The following is an 18,403-nucleotide window of genomic DNA, read 5'->3' on the forward strand; positions in this document are numbered from 1 at the left end:
GATGAAATTGATTAAGACCAAGGTACCAACTTCATTAAGTATACTTCTTTTCTGTAACTTTATTTTTCATGTCTTGGGTTTTAGTACTCCCTTTATCATAGTTATTTGCATTTCTCTTTTAAAACTGAAGTACTGGGCTGCCTAACAGACATTTATTGAGCACCAGCTATATGCAAGCATTGATCAAGCTCTGGGAACAGCAAATGATAGGACAAATCCTCTGCCCTGGAGTTCAAGTTCTGGTGGTTTCACCTGGTTTTCCTCATCCAGGGAACGGGAAGGGGGCAGGGGCTGCCCCACACCGCTGTGTGCCAGCATGCTAGAGCAGGAACTGAGGGAGGACTCAGTAAAGTATGCATATTAAAAGGACATAGCTGGGAGCCGTTGCTTCCTCTTACCAAGAAATGAGAAAATTTTTACTTAGTAATTTAAATCCATTAAGCTGGTTATAAAAACTTAAATTTTAAAAATTAAACTTTTAATTAATTTGAGCTTTTCCATTAGTAATTTAAAAAGTAAGTTCTACTTTGTCATTTTAAAGTGTGTTTAATAATTTAAATTGAAAACATGAAGGATTTGTTTCAGTGAACCAAGCAAAGATTATAGATTATAGAGCTGAAGTCACAGCAGAGACACTCTGGAAAAGCCACCTTTTTTTTTTTTTTTTCCAATTTTACCTTCATGCACTCAGATAGATGTAATAGCCCTTTCCTGTTTTGTTCTGCCTGTTTGTTTATTAACTTTATTTCTCTAGAGGCATCATTATAAACATGCCAAACTCTACAGTAAGGAAACCCACCCCACTGCAGTTTGCACACTGGTGCTTGGCCCATAGTGCTAACTAATCCTGCCAGCTGAGGCTAACTTGCTGTGTTGGCACTGAAGTGACGTAGTTTACCTAAAACAGTTGATGTGATACTTCATGTTGTTTACCTAACTATATATCGAATTAGTTTTGTAATCTTTATAAGCTTCAGGATAGTCTCTTCTGGTCTGACCACATATTTTAGTAGTAAATTAATTTTTTTTAATTCAGACTTTCAATGTTCTTTAGATTATATAGCTTGAAATTGATTCATTGTTTTTCTAAGTGCATCATAACCAAGAATGGTACTTTCCTCAGACTCTTGAATATTGAAAAATATAGTTGTGGCCATGATATTTCCATGAAAAAAAGTCTATGTCCTGTGATTCCAGTCAGGGAAGATCAGTATTTTGTTCTCAAAATACCACAAACTATTTTATAATCTCAATGCCTAAGTAAAAGACTGTGTTATTTGGTTTCTAAACATGTTTATAGAATAGTGAAAAATATTTTCTGATGCATTTTGTTATGTATTGGCACAGAGCTGGAATTGTTAGGTTCTGGGTTCATTTGATTTAGAATATTAATTACAATGGTTGTCCCTACCTACCCTCGACTTTAATAGCTGTTTATTGAACTACACACTAACTTTTGAAGAGATTTTATAGACTTCTCCCTAGTAAATAGCAGTGTTTAATGTTTGGGTTATTTGTATGTACATGTAGTTTTCAACAATACATCTATAATGTACCTAAGTACTCCTAAATGTATTGATAGATACAGAAGAAGCTGTGTGGAATCCATAATTAAATGATTGGGAGAAGATATTTATAATGAAAGCATGCCAGAAAAAAAAATCAGGTTTTTTATTAGGGTTGCTATGTATCTCCAGGAAGAAGAGGATGGTTCTGAAGATGATATCAATACAAAGCCAGACTTATTGGTCACTTGGAAAACTGATTTTAGTGCACGTTGCTTTCTGGATCAATTTGAAGATGATGCTGATGGGTTTATTTCTCCAATGGATGACAAAATATCAAAGTACAGCCAGGACACTGGACTCTCGAATCTCCATGCTGCTTCAATGTATGGCATTTTGGTGGTATTATTAACATGTTTCAATGCAAATAGTCTTTTAAAATATTATTTTAGCCTTTGTATTTAAATGAATTGGCTAACAAAACTCAAGTGACTTGCCGGGAATGTATCTGTGTACACAACACTAAATTTTGTTAGCTTTTGGCTTCATTCTGTTAACATGCTTCATCCCATGACATGCCTCATGCCATGTTGTTCAAGAGAGCATCTAGATCTTGTTTAAATAATCAGAAGCTCTCTCACAATGGCTCTGCATGGCAAGGTACTCCTAGCCAGTTATTTAATGCACAGAAGACATCTCTTTGCCCTATGAATTAATTTAGTGCGGGGACAGTGGGAGCCCCAGCGCCATAACTGTGGCCAGCAGTCCAGGAGAGAGAGCACCTATCTCTTCTGGTTCAGCTCCCTCAACAGTTTTTGCATTGAGGTGCCTCCCCTTTTCCACAGCCCCTGTCAGTTGCTGTGTTTTCAACAATGCAAATATAACTCACTTTTTTTTTTAAAGATTTATTTATTTATGCATATAGAACTGGGACAGGCCAGAGATACGGAGGGTGAGAGGATTCACCAGAGACAGAGTGGGGAGCAGAACAGGCAGATCAGCGAAGTACACTGCTGAGGGGAGCAGCGGGCGGGCCAGGAGAGGTCTGCCACGCCATGGGGTCACCTCAGGCGGGAATTGAACTCATGCAGAAGTGGCTTAAGCTTCTTAGTGCTGTGCTTTAACCCGCTATACCACCAGGGAGGACCATAACTCACTTTTTTCTAAATGTTTCTATCCCTTAGACCAGAACTCTTGGAACACCTCCAGGAAATGAGAGAAGAAAAGAAAAGGATTCGAAAGAAACTACGTGATTTTGAAGACAATTTTTTCAGACAAAATGGAAGGTACTGTACATGTTTTTGCTCCTACCCCTGCATCCATCCTTCATTGCTTTTCTTTCAAATCTGTGCAGTGCCTCCAAATTGGGCCCATTCTGGTCCTCCCATAATCTAGTCCTTGGGGTGCTGGGGCTCTCTGAGATGTCCTGTGAGTTTTCTCTGAGGTTTGTGTGGTTCTCTAGGAAGAGATACTTCTTGGACGGTGTCCAAAGCTCATGCAGAAGTAGCTGACACTTATAAAACTAACCTGTCGCATCAAATTCTTATCTAAAATAAGCAGCTGGATCTGTTTCCAGTGGAGAGCACCGCTGTGTGTGTACACGCATGCATGTCTGTTTGAAACTAGAAGAAATAAGGGAACTCTAAATATTGCTGGTTTTTAAGTTCATTTCAAAGCCAAATTAATAATTGTTAAGTATGAGTGAAAAATACACAAGCAGCAGCAAGCCAATCTGACTGACAGGGGTCCTTTCTCCACTGAAGTTTCAGGCTCAGTGTCCTATTCTCGGTCACCACTGTGCTAATCATCTGCCTTCACCAGTGGCTGCACACACGGGGCCTCACCCAGTGCCAGACAAGGACAGGACAGTGAACAGGCATGCCTCTCTTACATTCGAGTCAGATTTTATCATTTTTAATTGACTTCATTTTAATCCACATTATTTAAACAATATGAATAGTTTCTCTTAAAGTCCCATTGATCCTTCTATAAAGTACTGGGAAATCAAAACACCATAAAAACTGACTTTGGCATTTGGAATGTATTCCGTTTTATTTCAGTAATTGTATAATTTTCTATTTAGCACTCTGGTGTATCTTTTTTCCTTATACTCATTTTGTGCACAGATATCTATATATGAAGGATTATATATTACATATAATATATAAGGTATTGTCCCCATGTACAGACTCTTAACGTGAAGCCATGTAACATGAAGTCGGGTCCTACTTCCTTCTTCCTTTGTGTCATTCTGCAAAATGCCAGACTGACTCTTAAAACTCAGCCATGTGGTGCCTTCTAGGGAACACTGTCTTTCCTGCTGGTCTAAACCCAGCTTGTCTTGACTAAGTTATGCCTGGCCACGCTAATACTCTGGGTAGATGCAGAGTTTCCACATGACGCTAACTCTCCAGATGAGCAGTATCATCCAGGAGAGACAGCCAGTGATCCTCAGCTTCCTTTTCTTTTGTTTTCACTAGAAATGTGCAGAAGGAAGACCGCACTCCTATGGCTGAAGAATACAATGAATATAAGCACATAAAGGCAAAACTAAGGCTTTTGGAAGTGCTGATCAACAAGAGAGACAGTGATACCAAGTCCATGTGAGGGGCAGCCTCACAGCGGAGGAGAGGGGCTGGGGGCGCAGGACGAACTTACTGCCTGTCTCCCCAGGGAATAGCAGCTCTGGGGAGACTGGCGGGCAGCCTTGGAGCTGGACCTGCAGAGCATCTAGCCCTTCCACCTCCAGACCACTGGGGTGGGCTCCAGTTTCAATTGCTTGCCTTAGGAACACCTGGATGGAAGAAAGCAGCCTACCCTGATGTAGGAGTTTTGCAAAAGAAAGTCAAGATTCCCGTGCTTGTGCACACACGTGCACACACACACATACATTGTAGTGGAAACTGTAACTTGCAGTGATGTGCCACTACGTCGAGACACACTTACCTACAGAGACTACACACTGTTCTTCCCTGGAAAACTCAGAGATCATTCTCTAACTGTGATCACAAACCAGCTCAGGACTTCACTCTGTGAGCGAACTTGCCGCGCAGGTCTGTGTTCTCTCTGGACCCAGTCAACTGGGAACTTGCATCGGAGCCCTATTTGCTGCCTTGGCCATTCTCATGACCTTCTCACAGAGCTGCGCCTTTCCCTCCTCCTGTGCTTTGTTCCCAGTCAGCACTCAGGTAGATGGAAGCTGCATCTGCCCAGCATGGCAGAATAGACATCTATTTGACAGTGTGTTTCTACAAGACATCCTCAGCTAATAAAGAATTTTGATCCTGACGAAGCCTGGATCACCTGCGGAGGACACAGGGAATATAGCTGTAGCTCTATGAATGTTGATTTCTTTTAAAATCAGGTATCAACAGGGTGAAGAGCCTGGAGAAATCTTTCCTCGACATTGACTGCACTTGCCAGTCTCACATTTTAACATCAGACACTCAGCGAGGCCAGCATGCTATGGCAACTAGTTTGGGGCTTGGTTTTGCTTTGGTACGAGCCAAATATGGGGGTCTTGCTTAATTCTTAGCTTTAGATAGAAGGAACCTTTGTTCTAGGCTCCTCAGTACTAACCAGAGTCTAATTTTTTAAAAAGTGGACCTGTACTCAAACCTCTAACTGAAGGGAAATGTAGTCCTCAGAGCTCAACCCAAGGCAGAATCTAAATTACATTATTTTAGAACTCATGTATCAGAAGGTAAAATAACCGTGTGTAGCCAATTATAAATTTTCAAGGCTATTAAAGATCTGTCTATATTAGACATTTTGAAGGGACCAGGGAATTTAAGACATCAAATCACTCATCTCTTCAGTATGCTAGCATAACTTGGTGACTTAATTCTTTTTAACCCTCTCTGTCTACACTGGGCAAAGTGGGTTGGCTCTCCCCATCCACCACAGCTGCCTCTTGCTCTGTGGCTGGCGAGAGGTGGGCCCTGCCTTGGCAGGAGATAGTGCAGGATGGTCAGAGCAATGGGGTGCCCCTAATATTTTGAAAATTACCTTCTTATTGGGCACTGTTTGTTTAATAAGAAGAAAAACAAGAAAATACCAAACTCTACTGACAAAAAGTTAATTTCAAAAAGGAATCTTGAGAGAAACTGTTCGGTTTGGAATTATGGCAGCATTTTCCACTGCTGACATGAGGGAGCTACTCTCTCGGCTGAGCATCCTTTAAATTGGCAGTGGGGGAAGAATACCTTTACGTTTGTTCTCAAAAATAATCCTATGGAAGCATGAGCTATGTGTTGGAAGTGCCCTGGTTTTACCCACACACATAAAGTGGTACATAATGCTACAAATTTAGCTGTATGTGAAAATAGAGTTTGGTATTCTTCGCTCTACTGTTTACATTGCTGAATGCTATAGTTTCAAGGAGCTATATTATAAATAAGATTACGCACTTTAGGACACTTTCTATTTTTGAAATCTGAGCATAAATCATCCACATGACCAAAAATCGTATTTTTTAAAACAACTGTATGTCTAGTCTGTCCTTTTTATGTAACTATTCACTTAAATAAGCTATAATATAAATCAAATCATTATCAGTGAACTTTTAAAACACACCTGTTTAAGAGTATTGTTTTTAAAATACTTATGCTACAGAATTTAAAAAGAAGAAAAGCTATGTAAATGAGAAGCTAGTACATATTTTGAAATCTATTGTTTCTGCCAAAGGTAAATTAATAGAGTTATTCAGAATTCCCATTCAAATTTGTATGATTGGATATAAAAAAAATACCAAGTTATAGCAAAATAAATTGTGTATGGAATATTGTGTTTTCCTTTGTAATTTCTAATCTAGATTTCATAGACTTAAACCCAAATTTAGTATGAGGGGGAGGGGCTGTTTACCTGAGATCTTATCTGAAGACATATTAGTCAGGAGGTCTGGCCCTGTCAGAAATGCTGCGGCAAACTTGTTTCCATAGCAACCATTTCTGCAGCCTGGGGTCTCAGGGCCCTAGAGACAGTGTCTTAATAGGCTTCATCACACAGACAGAATATTCTGAACTAATATTCTTCCTTTACTCTCTCGGGAGTGGGGAGTGTGTGTGTGTGTGTGTGTGTGTGTGTGTATGTGTATGTTAACAAACCAACAAAATAAATGTCAAGTGTTATTTAATAACAAAGGTAAAGTGTGAATGAACTTGATTATTTGATTTTTAAGAATTAGAGACAGCAGAGGTTTGCAATTTGCACAAGCATTTTCTCTTATTGTGTTCAATTTAGAGTCAATATTGAAATAGATCTTTATATTAAGCATCATATCATCACATTTTGTCTTTGGATCACTTAGTTTGAATTTCTATTTAAACACGTTTGTGCAGGGTTCAGGATGAGGCCCTGCTTCAGAGTTTTTCAAGACTGTTCAAGATCCTGGTAGAAGAAAGACCTCATAATCTCCAATTCAGGAAAAATTTCCACAAAAGAGCATATTAAATTTCGAACTGGAGAATTAATTATTTTAATTGCTAGCTATAAGGCATTGTGAGTTAATAGTTTGACTTCTTTCCTTTGGTTGCCAGCTTTAAGTCACTGCCTAGGTGCAGATCAGCCATGTCTGTCTCTGCCGCAGTGTGATTCTTGTCCTGATGCAGTGCGTGATAATCTGTCACAGGGTGTGTTGCTCCCTGGATGCACCTCCCAGCTGTGGGAGTTCCCAGCCCTGCACAAACTTCAGGGTTGTAAACAGGGCACGGGGATGCGCTCAGGGGCAGTCTCCAAACACTGGTGACTAAGCATTTGATAATGTGGTAGAACTTGGAATCCCTCACAAAATGAAGGTGTCAGTCTGTCAGAATTACAGCTGGCCCTGTGTGGTCCATGAAGCTGGTTTTTTGGAGCCACCTCATTTTCAGCAGACAGAATGGGATTGGACATCTGGAAACAATCAGATCTTCAAGGGAAGACAAATATCAAAGTTTTTATTAACTTTGTGAAGAAATCCTTAATCTGATCCAATCCTTAATCTGATGTCAATTTCCTCAGGATAAAACCATTAGTACCTTGATACTTTCAGTGGGATATTTATAGTTGAACACCACAAACTTCACTGCTTTGTAAAGAGCTGGTTGTAATCTAAATTCTATTTGGCCTTCAAGATGGGTCTTCCTGACACAGTGCTCCCCAGGTTCTGGTATTTTCCACAGTAAGATCAACATCTCCATGACATTCTTTTCTGCTATCATTTGGTTAGATCAATAGAGGACAAGACTGTACTAGATGTTAAAGCCCATGTGTTTGGCAAAGCCTAGAATGTGCTGTTTTTCTTTCTGTGGGTTTCCTTCCTTTGTCCCCCTCACCCACACTTAACCCTCAACATGTGCTAAAGGGCACATTTTGTTAAAAGACTGGCTACATGTAAGTTTCAAATTTTTATACAAATCGTGCACCCTGACACCTCTTCCCAGAGTGACTGCATCGCAGGCCCGGGATGACTGATCATGTTGAGCACTGCACAACTGGCTTTGACCACTTTCCCAAGTAGACTGTGCCTCTGTGGGTAGCCACGTCCTTCCCCCGTGACCCTTGGGGGAAATGTAGCCAGCTGAAATGGACTCCAAGTTTACACATGTATATGAACTTGAAATCTGGACGTCTACAGCCTCACAGTACTGAGCGGGCCTGTCAAGGACATGCGTGCTGCTCAAGACATTGCTTTGGTAGATCTAACTTTCAACCTGAAACATCTATCCAGTCATTACACTCTCCAGGAATGCACACAATTTTAGTAAATAATATGGACTCAGAACCATGTTCACTTGACATGTAAGCAATTACAGTTGGCCTTTTTTAAAATGTGAGCCAAGTGGGAAATGTTATGTACATTTTTGTACATGGCTGTATTTTGTATGAACTTAAAAAGAAATAAAATATTTTAAGCTGAATGTTCTGAAATTATTCAGGCCCAGGAACATGGGACCGAAGTGCCTGTGGATGTGAACTTTTCCCTCAGTAAGGAATCAAATGTTCTTGTGACCACAGGGGCCTCTTGAGGATTGCTGTCGTGTTTTGTCTTCGAGGAGGGCACTAGAGGAGAGGCCAATGCGGTACAAGTTAGGCATGCCCAAGGATGTGGTTAAAAATAAATAAATAAATGGAGGGCTCTCCCTGGTGGCGCAACAGGTTATAACACCACATTATGAAGCCACTGCAGCATGGGTTTGATCCCAGCTGGTGAGCTGACCCACATGGCTCGGCAGACCTCTCCTGACCCGCCCGCTGTTCCCCTCAGCAGTGTATTTCAGTAGATCTGCCTGTTCTTCTCCCCACTCTGTCTCTGGTGAATCTTAACCACCCACCACACCTCTGGCCTGTACCCCAGTTCTGTAAGCATTAATAAATGAATCTTTTTTTTAAAAAATGGATTGGGGTTCTATACTCAGCAAATCACTCATGGAAAGGGTGCAAAAAATAAAAGCATTGGGGAGGGAGAAACACCTGGTTTTGCTTTTTTGCAAAGTCTAAGAGTCCATCATGGTAAATACATTAGCCATTTATTAGTCTGGAGCTCATAAGGCCCACAGAAAACTGACTTGGGAGAAAGGCGTATTTAAGTGGTGTGAGTGAAGCCTCGCCTAGGCACCTGTCTTAGACCAAGCGCCCCACACAAGCCTGGTCCAGGCTCCAGAGGTAGCCAGGGAGAGCGGGGCTTGTCTTCCATCTGAGAACACGCCAGCCCGGGGAGTGAGGCTGCAGATATTAAGCAGCAGATGTAAACATTACAAATAGACTAACCTGAAGGTTTTAAAAATGACGGACCTTGCCTTGGTGCTAAGATCAGCATCCAGACTGAGAGAAAAGCAGCGCTGCCAACAATGAACAATGGCACAAGGCCATGCTGTTCTGCTAAGATGAAGTCTCCGCCTGAGTAATTTAAAAACACAGCATCCAGACCCTCCCTGGTGGCGCAGTGGGTTAAAGCACAGCACTGAGAATCTAAAGCCACTTCAGCATGAGTTCGGTCCCCAGCCCAGGAGGTGACCACATGGCATGGCAGACCTCTCCTGGCCCACCCGCTGCTCCCCTCAGCAGTGTACTTTGTTAATTGGCCTGTTGTGCTCCCCACTCTGTCTCTGGTGAATCCTCTCACCACCCCTGCACCTCTGGCCTGTACCTCAGTTCTGTATGCATAAATAAGTAAATCTTTTTTAAAAAGCATTTAGGCATAAGTGGCAAGAAGAATTTAGTGACACTCCATTTCTTTAAATCTTACTTTTGATGTCACCCTAATAAGAGACCGTAAAGTCAAGCTGCTCCGAGCACAGATTCCACAGCCTGGGACAAAGCCCGATGAATCCCCGCAGTGACCCCAGCCCCCACCTCAAACTGTGTCTGTTCCTGATCCTGCATCACCGATGCGCTGCTTGGACAACCTGAAAGGAATTTCAGAAGAGGGCTGTGCTCGACGGGGGGCAGGGAAGGGGCTGGACAGCCCCTCCATCATTTCACTGGCCTCATTATTGTCTTCTAGAAATGCATTCTGAATCCTGTAAGACAGAAAGTAGTGGTATCCCTAAGCTGGATCAACTTATCAAGACTATATATGCACTGTAGAATTCATATTCAGTAAAAGTCAAAATTCCCAAATGCATTTTTAGATGCCTGGCTGGCGGGCAGACAAATGTGGTTTGGCAGGAACAGAGCTTGTTGACAGCTTGGTTCTCACTTTTCCTCTCTAGCAACAAGGCTTCTGCCACAGGAGGTCTCCCAGTCATGTTGTGAGGCATCTCTCTGCCCAGGGCCAGACCCAGGATCCTGTTCTCTAGAGGCACACAGGGTTTCCATTGGGCCTGTGTGCGTTTAACTCATATGTTCTGTGAATTCTGAAAGTCTTTTACAATAAATTTTAAATTTTTGTTTCATTGCACAAAAGCAGAAAGCAGCTGAAGGACACAAAGAAATCCTTGAGGTGCTTCTGTTCCTACAGCTTCCAGATCTTTTGGGACATTCTGATTTTGCTGTAACTATTTCTATTAAAAAACTTACAATTACTGGGCATGATTTAGAAAAAAGGGGAGTGTGGGAAGAGAATAAGAGCAGCGCTTCTCAAACTGGAACATGCATGAGTGTGTAGGGCCCTCATGGTACAGCGGCCCTCGCGCTGGGCCTCACTGTGAGTAGTGGGTGCAAGCTGCACCCCAGGAATGTGTGGAAATAAGCAACTCCAGTTGCTTCAAAATCTTTAGCTTCTGGAGACATTGCCCATTTGACAGGGCCCAGGGAGGCCAGTTGCTGCTGCTGCTGCCCAGGTTCCATCCTGCAAACAACAAATGGCGTGGCTCAATGATTTCTGTTTCACTATTTGGCTCCCAAGTCTCTGAATCTTCATCTGACAAATGGGAATAATAATAATCTATGCCTGATGGAGTTGTTATGAAAATACGCTGGGATGAACATAAAGTGAGCATACGATATGTCTGCAGCAAATAAATGATCACGGTGGGTTATTGTCGACAGCATTGAGATGAAGGTTCTTTGACCAACAAGACATTGTAAATGGCTGCAAAAAAGGAATTTCGTGTGCCTCTTCCAGCACCTTTCACCTTCTGATTTCTTCTTGTGTAAGTCAGAGACAGAGCACACCTCCAGCTCCTTAGACACCATTAGTGCTGTCAGGGTAAGTGAGATTAAATAAAAACACTGACCCATTCTCTCCTAGGGGAAAATTGGGAGTATCAATATTCGAGCACATTGCTTCAAAAACTGACTGTTTTTGTCAGGGAAATCTGCACTCTCTGACTTCCTGCCCTCACAAAGCAGGGCAAACTCCTCTAAATCTACTCCCCCAAAACATTTTGAAAGCTCCAATCTTCTCAGACAAAAGCAAAGTCTGAGGTGGCTGCTGAGACCAGCATGGTAATGTCCGTGTTCTGTGAAGTGGGGAACACAGTGACCTTTGAGCTTATTTCTAGTTCACTCAATGTTCCGAAATGTCTGTATCAGGGTGTGTTTTCAAACAACTAAAAGCTAAACTTACCCCAGGGAGGAGAGTTGCTGTGATTTTGGCACGCTCCTAGTTAGCATACTAAATGTCATCAAGGGGGGAAGGCAGGTAGGCTGGGTTCTCAGCCCACATGAAACCCCAGGTGGCAAATGGAAGGTCCAGCTGCCCGGGCATCAACAGGGCAAACTGGGTTAAAATGACATTAAAATCTCCTTGAGTGAGGCCCTAACCCCATACCTCAAAAGTTCAGAAATGCTCGATTTCTTCTCCAAACCACATGCCAAAGACTTGAACTTGAGTGTCCTTGAGCAAGCCTCACAACAGCAGAACCCACAGAATGCAGAGTCATGAAAGGTCAGGAGACCTGCTTGAGAACAACACTGCCTCGGGTGCTGGCAGGCCTGTGGGAACATGAGCCAGCACCTAGTTGGCGCTGGCTGTTAACCTTTGCCCCTGTGCGCTCTGGCCTCTTATGACACATTGGGGAATGAGGTTATTTCTGAATCTGCCCTTTGGCTTCTTTAATTCCTAATCCTAAAGAAAAGGTGACTGTGAAGGATTCATCTGGTTCATGTTTGCCTTCATTTGAGTTGTGACAGTGTTTTAATATCTAAATTTCTCAGGAAGTTCAACACCAATGGCATTAAATCAAATAGTTACCAGAGATATATAAACAATTTTCCTGGGATTAAGCATGAGAACATCAGCTTTTAAAAGATATAAAGACCATGTCCTCCCTGCCTGGTGTCCCTTCACTCTCAGGAGAAAAGACAAAAGAAAGCTGACAGCTGATAGCATTTTTCTCAGTGCAGTGCATAGATGCAGCTACACGAAAAGGAAAGAAAGCTACAGACTAATATCCTTGGTGAATATAAATGCCAAAACACTCAATAAAAAATATATGGCACCTAAGTTTTGGAAGGAAAAAAGTGTCAAAGCCTGGATTAGTCTATCCACTAGAGAGGCTGTTGTGACTACAGACTCAAAGATCCTGCCCATACTGGGAAGGCCTCCCCACCCAGCATCATCTATTCTCTGTAGAGCCTGTTTTCTCACTGCAGAGGAGAACAGCAAACAGGTCAAGACCTGCAATGCCATGTGGGTCACCTCCCTGGCTGGGAATTGAACTTGTGCTGCAGCAGCTGGTGATAGCTTCATAGTACTGTGCTTTAACTGGTTAGGCCACCAGGGAGGGGCCCTGGTCTTTTAAAATGTTCTACTGAGTTCAGTTTGTTAACATACATTTTGTTGAGTATTTTGGCATTTATATTCACCAAGGATATTGCTGTAGCTTTCTTTCCTCATAATGACCTACTTACTTTTGGAATTATGATAATGCTGCGCTTATAAAGTGAGTTTAAAGTTTTCTGTCCTTTGGACCCTTCCTGGTGGTGCAACAGGTTAAGCTCAGCACTCTTACTCTTAGGGGATTCTCCACTTGTTCCTACTTCTGAGAACAGAGCACGAGCTGAAGCAGGCGTCTACCTGTGAGATAGAGGTCGTGACACCTGTGTGGCTGTCTGCAGGCCCCTCGAGTACCCTGGTGATCTGCCTGCGCTGAGAGCGCCTTCACTTACTTTCCACCCTAAGAAAGTAGGGTTATGGGGGAGGGCACAGAATATATGTACCCCAAGTCCTAGCAAAGCAAAGAACAAACGGAATACTTACTAAAAATTTATTTTTCTACATGCACTGGGGAGGGAGTCCTGGAAAGGACCTTAAAAAACAAGTATCCGGCCCTCCTTGGTGGCACAGCAGGTTAAAGCACAGCACTGAGAATCTAAAGCCACTGCCGCATGAGTTCGATTTCTGCCTGCCCTGGAGGCACACATGGGTGACCACATGGCGTGGCAGACCTCTCCTGACCCGCTCGCTGCTCCCCTCAGCAGTGTACTTCGTCAATCTGCCTGTTCTGTTCCCCACTCTGTCTCTGGTGAAGCCTCTCACCGCCCCTGAGCCTCTGGCCTGTACCCCAGTTCTGTATGCACAAGTAAATAAATCTTTAAAAAAAAAAAAGTATCAGTGTAAAATATAAAACCTGGAGTTTTGTGGTTGGGTCCTTACTTCAGTCTTATGGGAAAAAACTCTGGAGTGATGTCTCAGAAGTTGGAAGTGCAGGTCCCTGTATGACAAAGCACACCACGGGCCTGTGGGCAGGCTAAAGAGGGAGTAGACAGCACAAGGCCAGACAAGAAAGGTCCTTGGCCCCTAACCTCTACCGGCCAACAGAGACTCCCTGCCCCCCAGTCAGTGACACCCTGCAGGTGCCATAACTGCATGACTGATTGGCACTTTGGTGCCCCCAATTTTAGAACTGCCTTACGGAATGGCGTTCTGCCCGTCAAGCAAGCCTCACAACCAAGTCTTTGCAGGTGGGTGGTAAAGTTATGTGTCACATCCTACAAGTCCCTTTCTCTTTGTCATCTCTATTCTCTATCTCCAACACTGTTGCTGCCTGTCTCGGGAAGTTGGATATAATGATCAAGCCCAAGCCCCACTTTATGACAGAGAGCAAGGTACTTTCTCTGAACATTGATTTCTTCCTGTGAAAAGCTGTGATAATACTGGTAGTGTTGCTGAGAGCTTGTGTGGATGTGTCAAACGCTACTCTTGTGCTTTTCATGAATTCATTTCACGACTACATGAATAGGCATGGCACTATTAAAAGGAATTAAAAGGAAGTGAGGATGAAAGAAATATTTTCTTTCAAGGAGAAATACCTGCCCCATGAGACTCCATGGTACAGGGTTAAGTCACAGCACTATGAAGCTACCTGCAGCCTCTGCAGCAAGAGTTCAATCCCCAGCCAGGGAGCTGACCCACATGGCACAGCAGACCTCTCCTGTCCTGCCTGCTGCTCCCCTCAGCAGTGTGTTTCAGGGGATCCATATGTTCTGCTCCGCCCTCTGTCTCTAGTGAATCCTCTCATCCCCTGCCCCTCTGGCCTGCACCCTAGCTCTTGTATTAATGAATGAATAGAAAGCTGCCCCAGGACACACAGTAATCAGTTGAGCCAGGAGGGCAGTGGTGGCAATAAAACTGGGTGGTGCAAAGCAAATGCTTGCACATGGGCAGCACACAAACACACATTAGTTCTTACAGTCAACATTAGAAGCCATGTCTGTGGGCTCATCTTAGACAAAGCTTGATTCTCTTACTCATTCAGCAGGAAACCTCAAATACTTGCTCTGACTGACAAATGTCAACTACATCCCAACTTCCTCCTAGGACTCCAGTAAGGTTATCTTCTCTGCTGTGATTCCTGTAAGTCCAGTCTCACAGGGATGGCAAACTTTTTTCTGTAAAGGGTCAGATGTTAGCCTTTAGAGGCTACCATCCTGGCCACACAGCCTTCCTTTATTTATTTTCAACCCTTTCAAAAATGTAAGTCCCATTTTTTCTTGGACTATAGTCTGTCAAACCCTGCCTTACAGGATTCTTACAGGGTCCTCATTCAAGGCATCAAAAGGCTTTCACAGAAATGGATGATGTAGGCATCAGAATTAGCTAGGTAACCTAGTTAATCTTTTCTTGAATCCCCCTTCCCCATCACCACCACCAATCATAGCCAAAAAATTTCATTAAATTGTACATGAGTGAAATGGTAAAGAAACTTCCAAAGGTTTGCAGGGGAGAGATGGTAGCTATATAGGTAGGTAGATGATCCAGAAAGTCTCATCCTGAATGTTCTAAGGCAATCAGTGAAGAGAAAGAAAAAGGAAACTCTCCCAGAAAAAAAAAAAAAAAAGCACCATTAATTTAGAAGCAGAAAGAATTTTATCCATGCAAAAGGTATTTTGAAATATGCTTTGGGTACCTCTGTGCAGACACTCTAATTCAGTCATGGAACGTTAGCATTTGAGCTCAAAGGGGCCTTAGAAATTATCTGGTCCAATCCCCTTATTTCATGAATGAGGATTCTGAGGCCCACTGATAGAAAATAAGTTGGGTATTTCCATGCAATATTATATGTAAAAGGGGTTTGTTTGGTTTTTTTGTCCCTCAAATTGGCATTTATGTCATTAAGTGTTTGAATGGAAGTTGTCGATGGAAAACGACCATTCTCTTTATTACCAATAGATAGTTTACCACCTTTAAACTATTATATCTGGTAAGACAATATATTGTACTTCTTAGTATTTATCAAAGGCACTTTTTGTTGCACTTTCTATACTTTTGGTGTGAATGTCGGCCAATGGGCATCAATCACGAGGTCAGTGAATTTGGTTCTCCTTCAAATCACCCTCCCATGGCCCCATCACCACACTTCTGCCCCAACCTGCTCAAGCACCTTTACTTCCACTGCCAACGCCCTCAGCTCTGTTTCATGCTCACTCCTTTCCACTCCAGTTCCTCCAAATTTACCCCGTCCATATTTTTCTTCTTAAAAGCAGGTTCAAATCCTGTATCACTGTCTCTGACTCCTACCCACCCCAAGTTTCTGAATATCTTAACAAATCAAATTTGAGTACCAATTACAGTTTCAGTGTTTATCTGAAACCTTAACCCCTTAACCTTCTTTCTCTCCAGCATTATTTACAATCGTTTCCCCCGATGTTTCCTCAAATTATTTTGGCCCTTCCTTAAATAAGTCCCCACATTCCAGCCTTTGCTAAGGCCATCCACTCCATGAGACAGTGCCTCCTCACCCGTCACAACCTTCAGAGTCCAGTCACCTTAATGCCCCCAACACCCTCCCCAACACTGCCAGCTCCTGATATTTTACTCTTCATTCCCCAAGCATTTGCTTCTACTTTCTTATAGCAGGAACCAAATTTGACCTTCTTTTACATTATTTGGGAAGGTGTCCTAATTATTCTACTGAAAGCAAGCTACCTTTTCTGCAAGTACAATAGTTTTAAGTTAAAACACGAAATTTATTGCATAATATTGAACTATATGCACACACATAGAAAATAAACATTTCATATAACTGTATATCATTTTTAATCTTGTTTTATAAAGACTGAAAAACTACCAATTTAGCAATTGGAATAAGTTTTAAAAACAAAAAGCAAAAATCTACAGTCCTTCATTGAGATTTAATGCTGTATCACATTTCATAAATACTTCATTTTATATAAATAAGTCTTTTCTCTAGTGACTAGGAATTTAAAATTAGACTGACATGGATTCTTTGATCATGTAGAGTTTTCTTATCCCATGATGAAGAAGGTTAAGCATGTCATTTTTAAGATACATATATTTGCTTTAGACATAATCCCCCCGAAACTGCATTGTAAACAAACATTTCAAATGCAATAAACAAAAGTTCCATAATAATGTCCTTAAGTTTTAGCAATTAGGGAAAAAGAAAAAAAATGAGTAGAAATTTTACAGTTTAAATAGAAATAAAAAAGAACAGACTGCATGCATCCACTGGGGGTGGGGGGAGAAGAGGAAGGTAACAGGTAACACAATGGGATGAAAAAAGGAGAGAAAAAAGGAAAGCTGGAGAGGGGAGTGGGGACAGTGACAGAGAAAGAGATAGAGGAAGGGACAGAAATGGATTGTTTCTACTTTTCTTAGAGAAAATACTCTTGAAAATATGAATGAAACTTGCTCAAAAGTGAGGGAACAGAAAGGGCAGGACTTATCACCTCAGCTGTAGTCAGAGGGAGGACACGGCTGAGCATCACAGCACGATCAGGCTCAAGTGCACGCTGAGCTGCTCGGCACATCTTAAGGAGGCCCAGGAAACAGGCAGAGCCGTGGGAAGATTGCTATTCCCTAAGACTTTTTCTTTTTAAAGGCAAGATGTGTTCCTAAAGGCTTCAGTAAATTCTCAAGAGTTCAATCGAAGTAATGGACCCAGATTCAACTTGTTGGAACTGGAAGTTTCTGAAGTAGTCCTTTCCCCCTTAGGCCTTACGGTGGGGCTGCCACAAGCCAGGAGCATTCTCAAGGCTACAGAGAAAGGAGACATTCTGCATGTGCAGGTAAGAAAAGACAGATGAGATGAGAAGGAGGAATGACAAATTCAGAGAAGGAACATGAAGCACTGTGAGGAAAGATCAGGGCTGAGAGAGACATTTGGGAAGTGAAAATTTTAAATTCACTGCCATTTTGTCCAGCAGAGTGCAACATATTCACAAGTGCAGGGAACACTGGGAAATTTGATTTAAAAACAAAAATACCTCCTCCTACCAAGAGCCAATTTTTCACCCCACTCCCAGGCCCTGAATTTTCAAAAAGGTAGCTTACCAGTTACAACCCCAGAAACACAACAACCAGGCTCAGGATTCAAAAGTACCACCCCACTTATGCAATAAAAAAATAAAACTCACTCCCCATGATTTTCTGTATAGGCCTCAATGTGGGCATTGAGGAAGGGAGAGACATCTGGGGCAAGTTGGGGAGCCTCAGGCCAGACTAAACCCCTCATAGTTGTCAAGTGCCTGGGTCAGCCTTGCGCTCAGGATTTCTTTGCTGCTGTACTTGGGGAGGTCAAGAAGGTTATAACAAGTGTGGGCCACCGGCAAGTACTCCTCTCCACTGGCTGTGGACTGGATTACGATCTGCAGGCTTGCCATGCCGTAGATGGGGATCCGATCACTGCCAGTCAGGAACACTGCAGAGAGAGGGAACTGGCGTTAGGGCTACTTACAGGAGGAGCTGCGCTGGCCTCCTAGGGACAGAGAGGACAGCCTGACACCCTGTGGCTTGTAGGAGAAGTACAATCATTTCTGTGTGCTGACAACTACCGTGTTAATATAAACGCTCTTGTTCTTAAAACAAAATGCCTTTCAACTCCTGGGTTTTGTTGTTGTTTGTGAACTATATATAAGAGAATTGAATGCAACTGATAAACATTAGTTTCAGATGTACAATAAAGACTTGACGTTGTATACAATGTAAAATAATCATGGCAGTAAGTCCAATTCCAGGCCAATCTCTGCAAGTTTTCAAATTTGTAATATAATGATTGCCTCTGGCATCA

At 42.4% G+C, this 18,403-nt stretch overlaps 2 protein-coding genes across 5 annotated transcripts in view; one reads left to right on the plus strand and one right to left on the minus strand.

Annotated features, from left to right (window-relative positions):
* Positions 1-8,573, plus strand: part of FAM13A (family with sequence similarity 13, member A) — a 438,275-nt gene extending 429,702 nt beyond the window's left edge. For all 3 annotated transcript variants that reach the window (XM_012724150.1, XM_012724149.1, XM_004681127.2), the window contains 3 exons: positions 1,698-1,891; positions 2,690-2,791; positions 3,986-8,573. In XM_012724150.1, the coding sequence (XP_012579604.1) occupies positions 1,698-1,891; positions 2,690-2,791; positions 3,986-4,112 (423 nt within the window). In that variant the 3' untranslated portion in view covers positions 4,113-8,573. The remainder of the gene's footprint in view (positions 1-1,697; positions 1,892-2,689; positions 2,792-3,985) is intronic.
* A 7,876-nt stretch (positions 8,574-16,449) lies between these two features.
* HERC3 (HECT and RLD domain containing E3 ubiquitin protein ligase 3) overlaps positions 16,450-18,403 on the minus strand; it is a 98,749-nt gene continuing 96,795 nt past the window's right edge. For both annotated transcript variants that reach the window (XM_012724196.1, XM_004681128.2), the window contains exon 26: positions 16,450-18,034. In XM_012724196.1, coding sequence (XP_012579650.1) covers positions 17,826-18,034 — 209 coding nt within the window. In that variant the 3' untranslated portion in view covers positions 16,450-17,825. The remainder of the gene's footprint in view (positions 18,035-18,403) is intronic.

This window comes from Condylura cristata, unplaced genomic scaffold (assembly GCF_000260355.1).
Source record: "Condylura cristata isolate star-nosed mole 26May11 unplaced genomic scaffold, ConCri1.0 scaffold00012, whole genome shotgun sequence".
Lineage (NCBI taxonomy): Eukaryota > Metazoa > Chordata > Mammalia > Eulipotyphla > Talpidae > Condylura > Condylura cristata.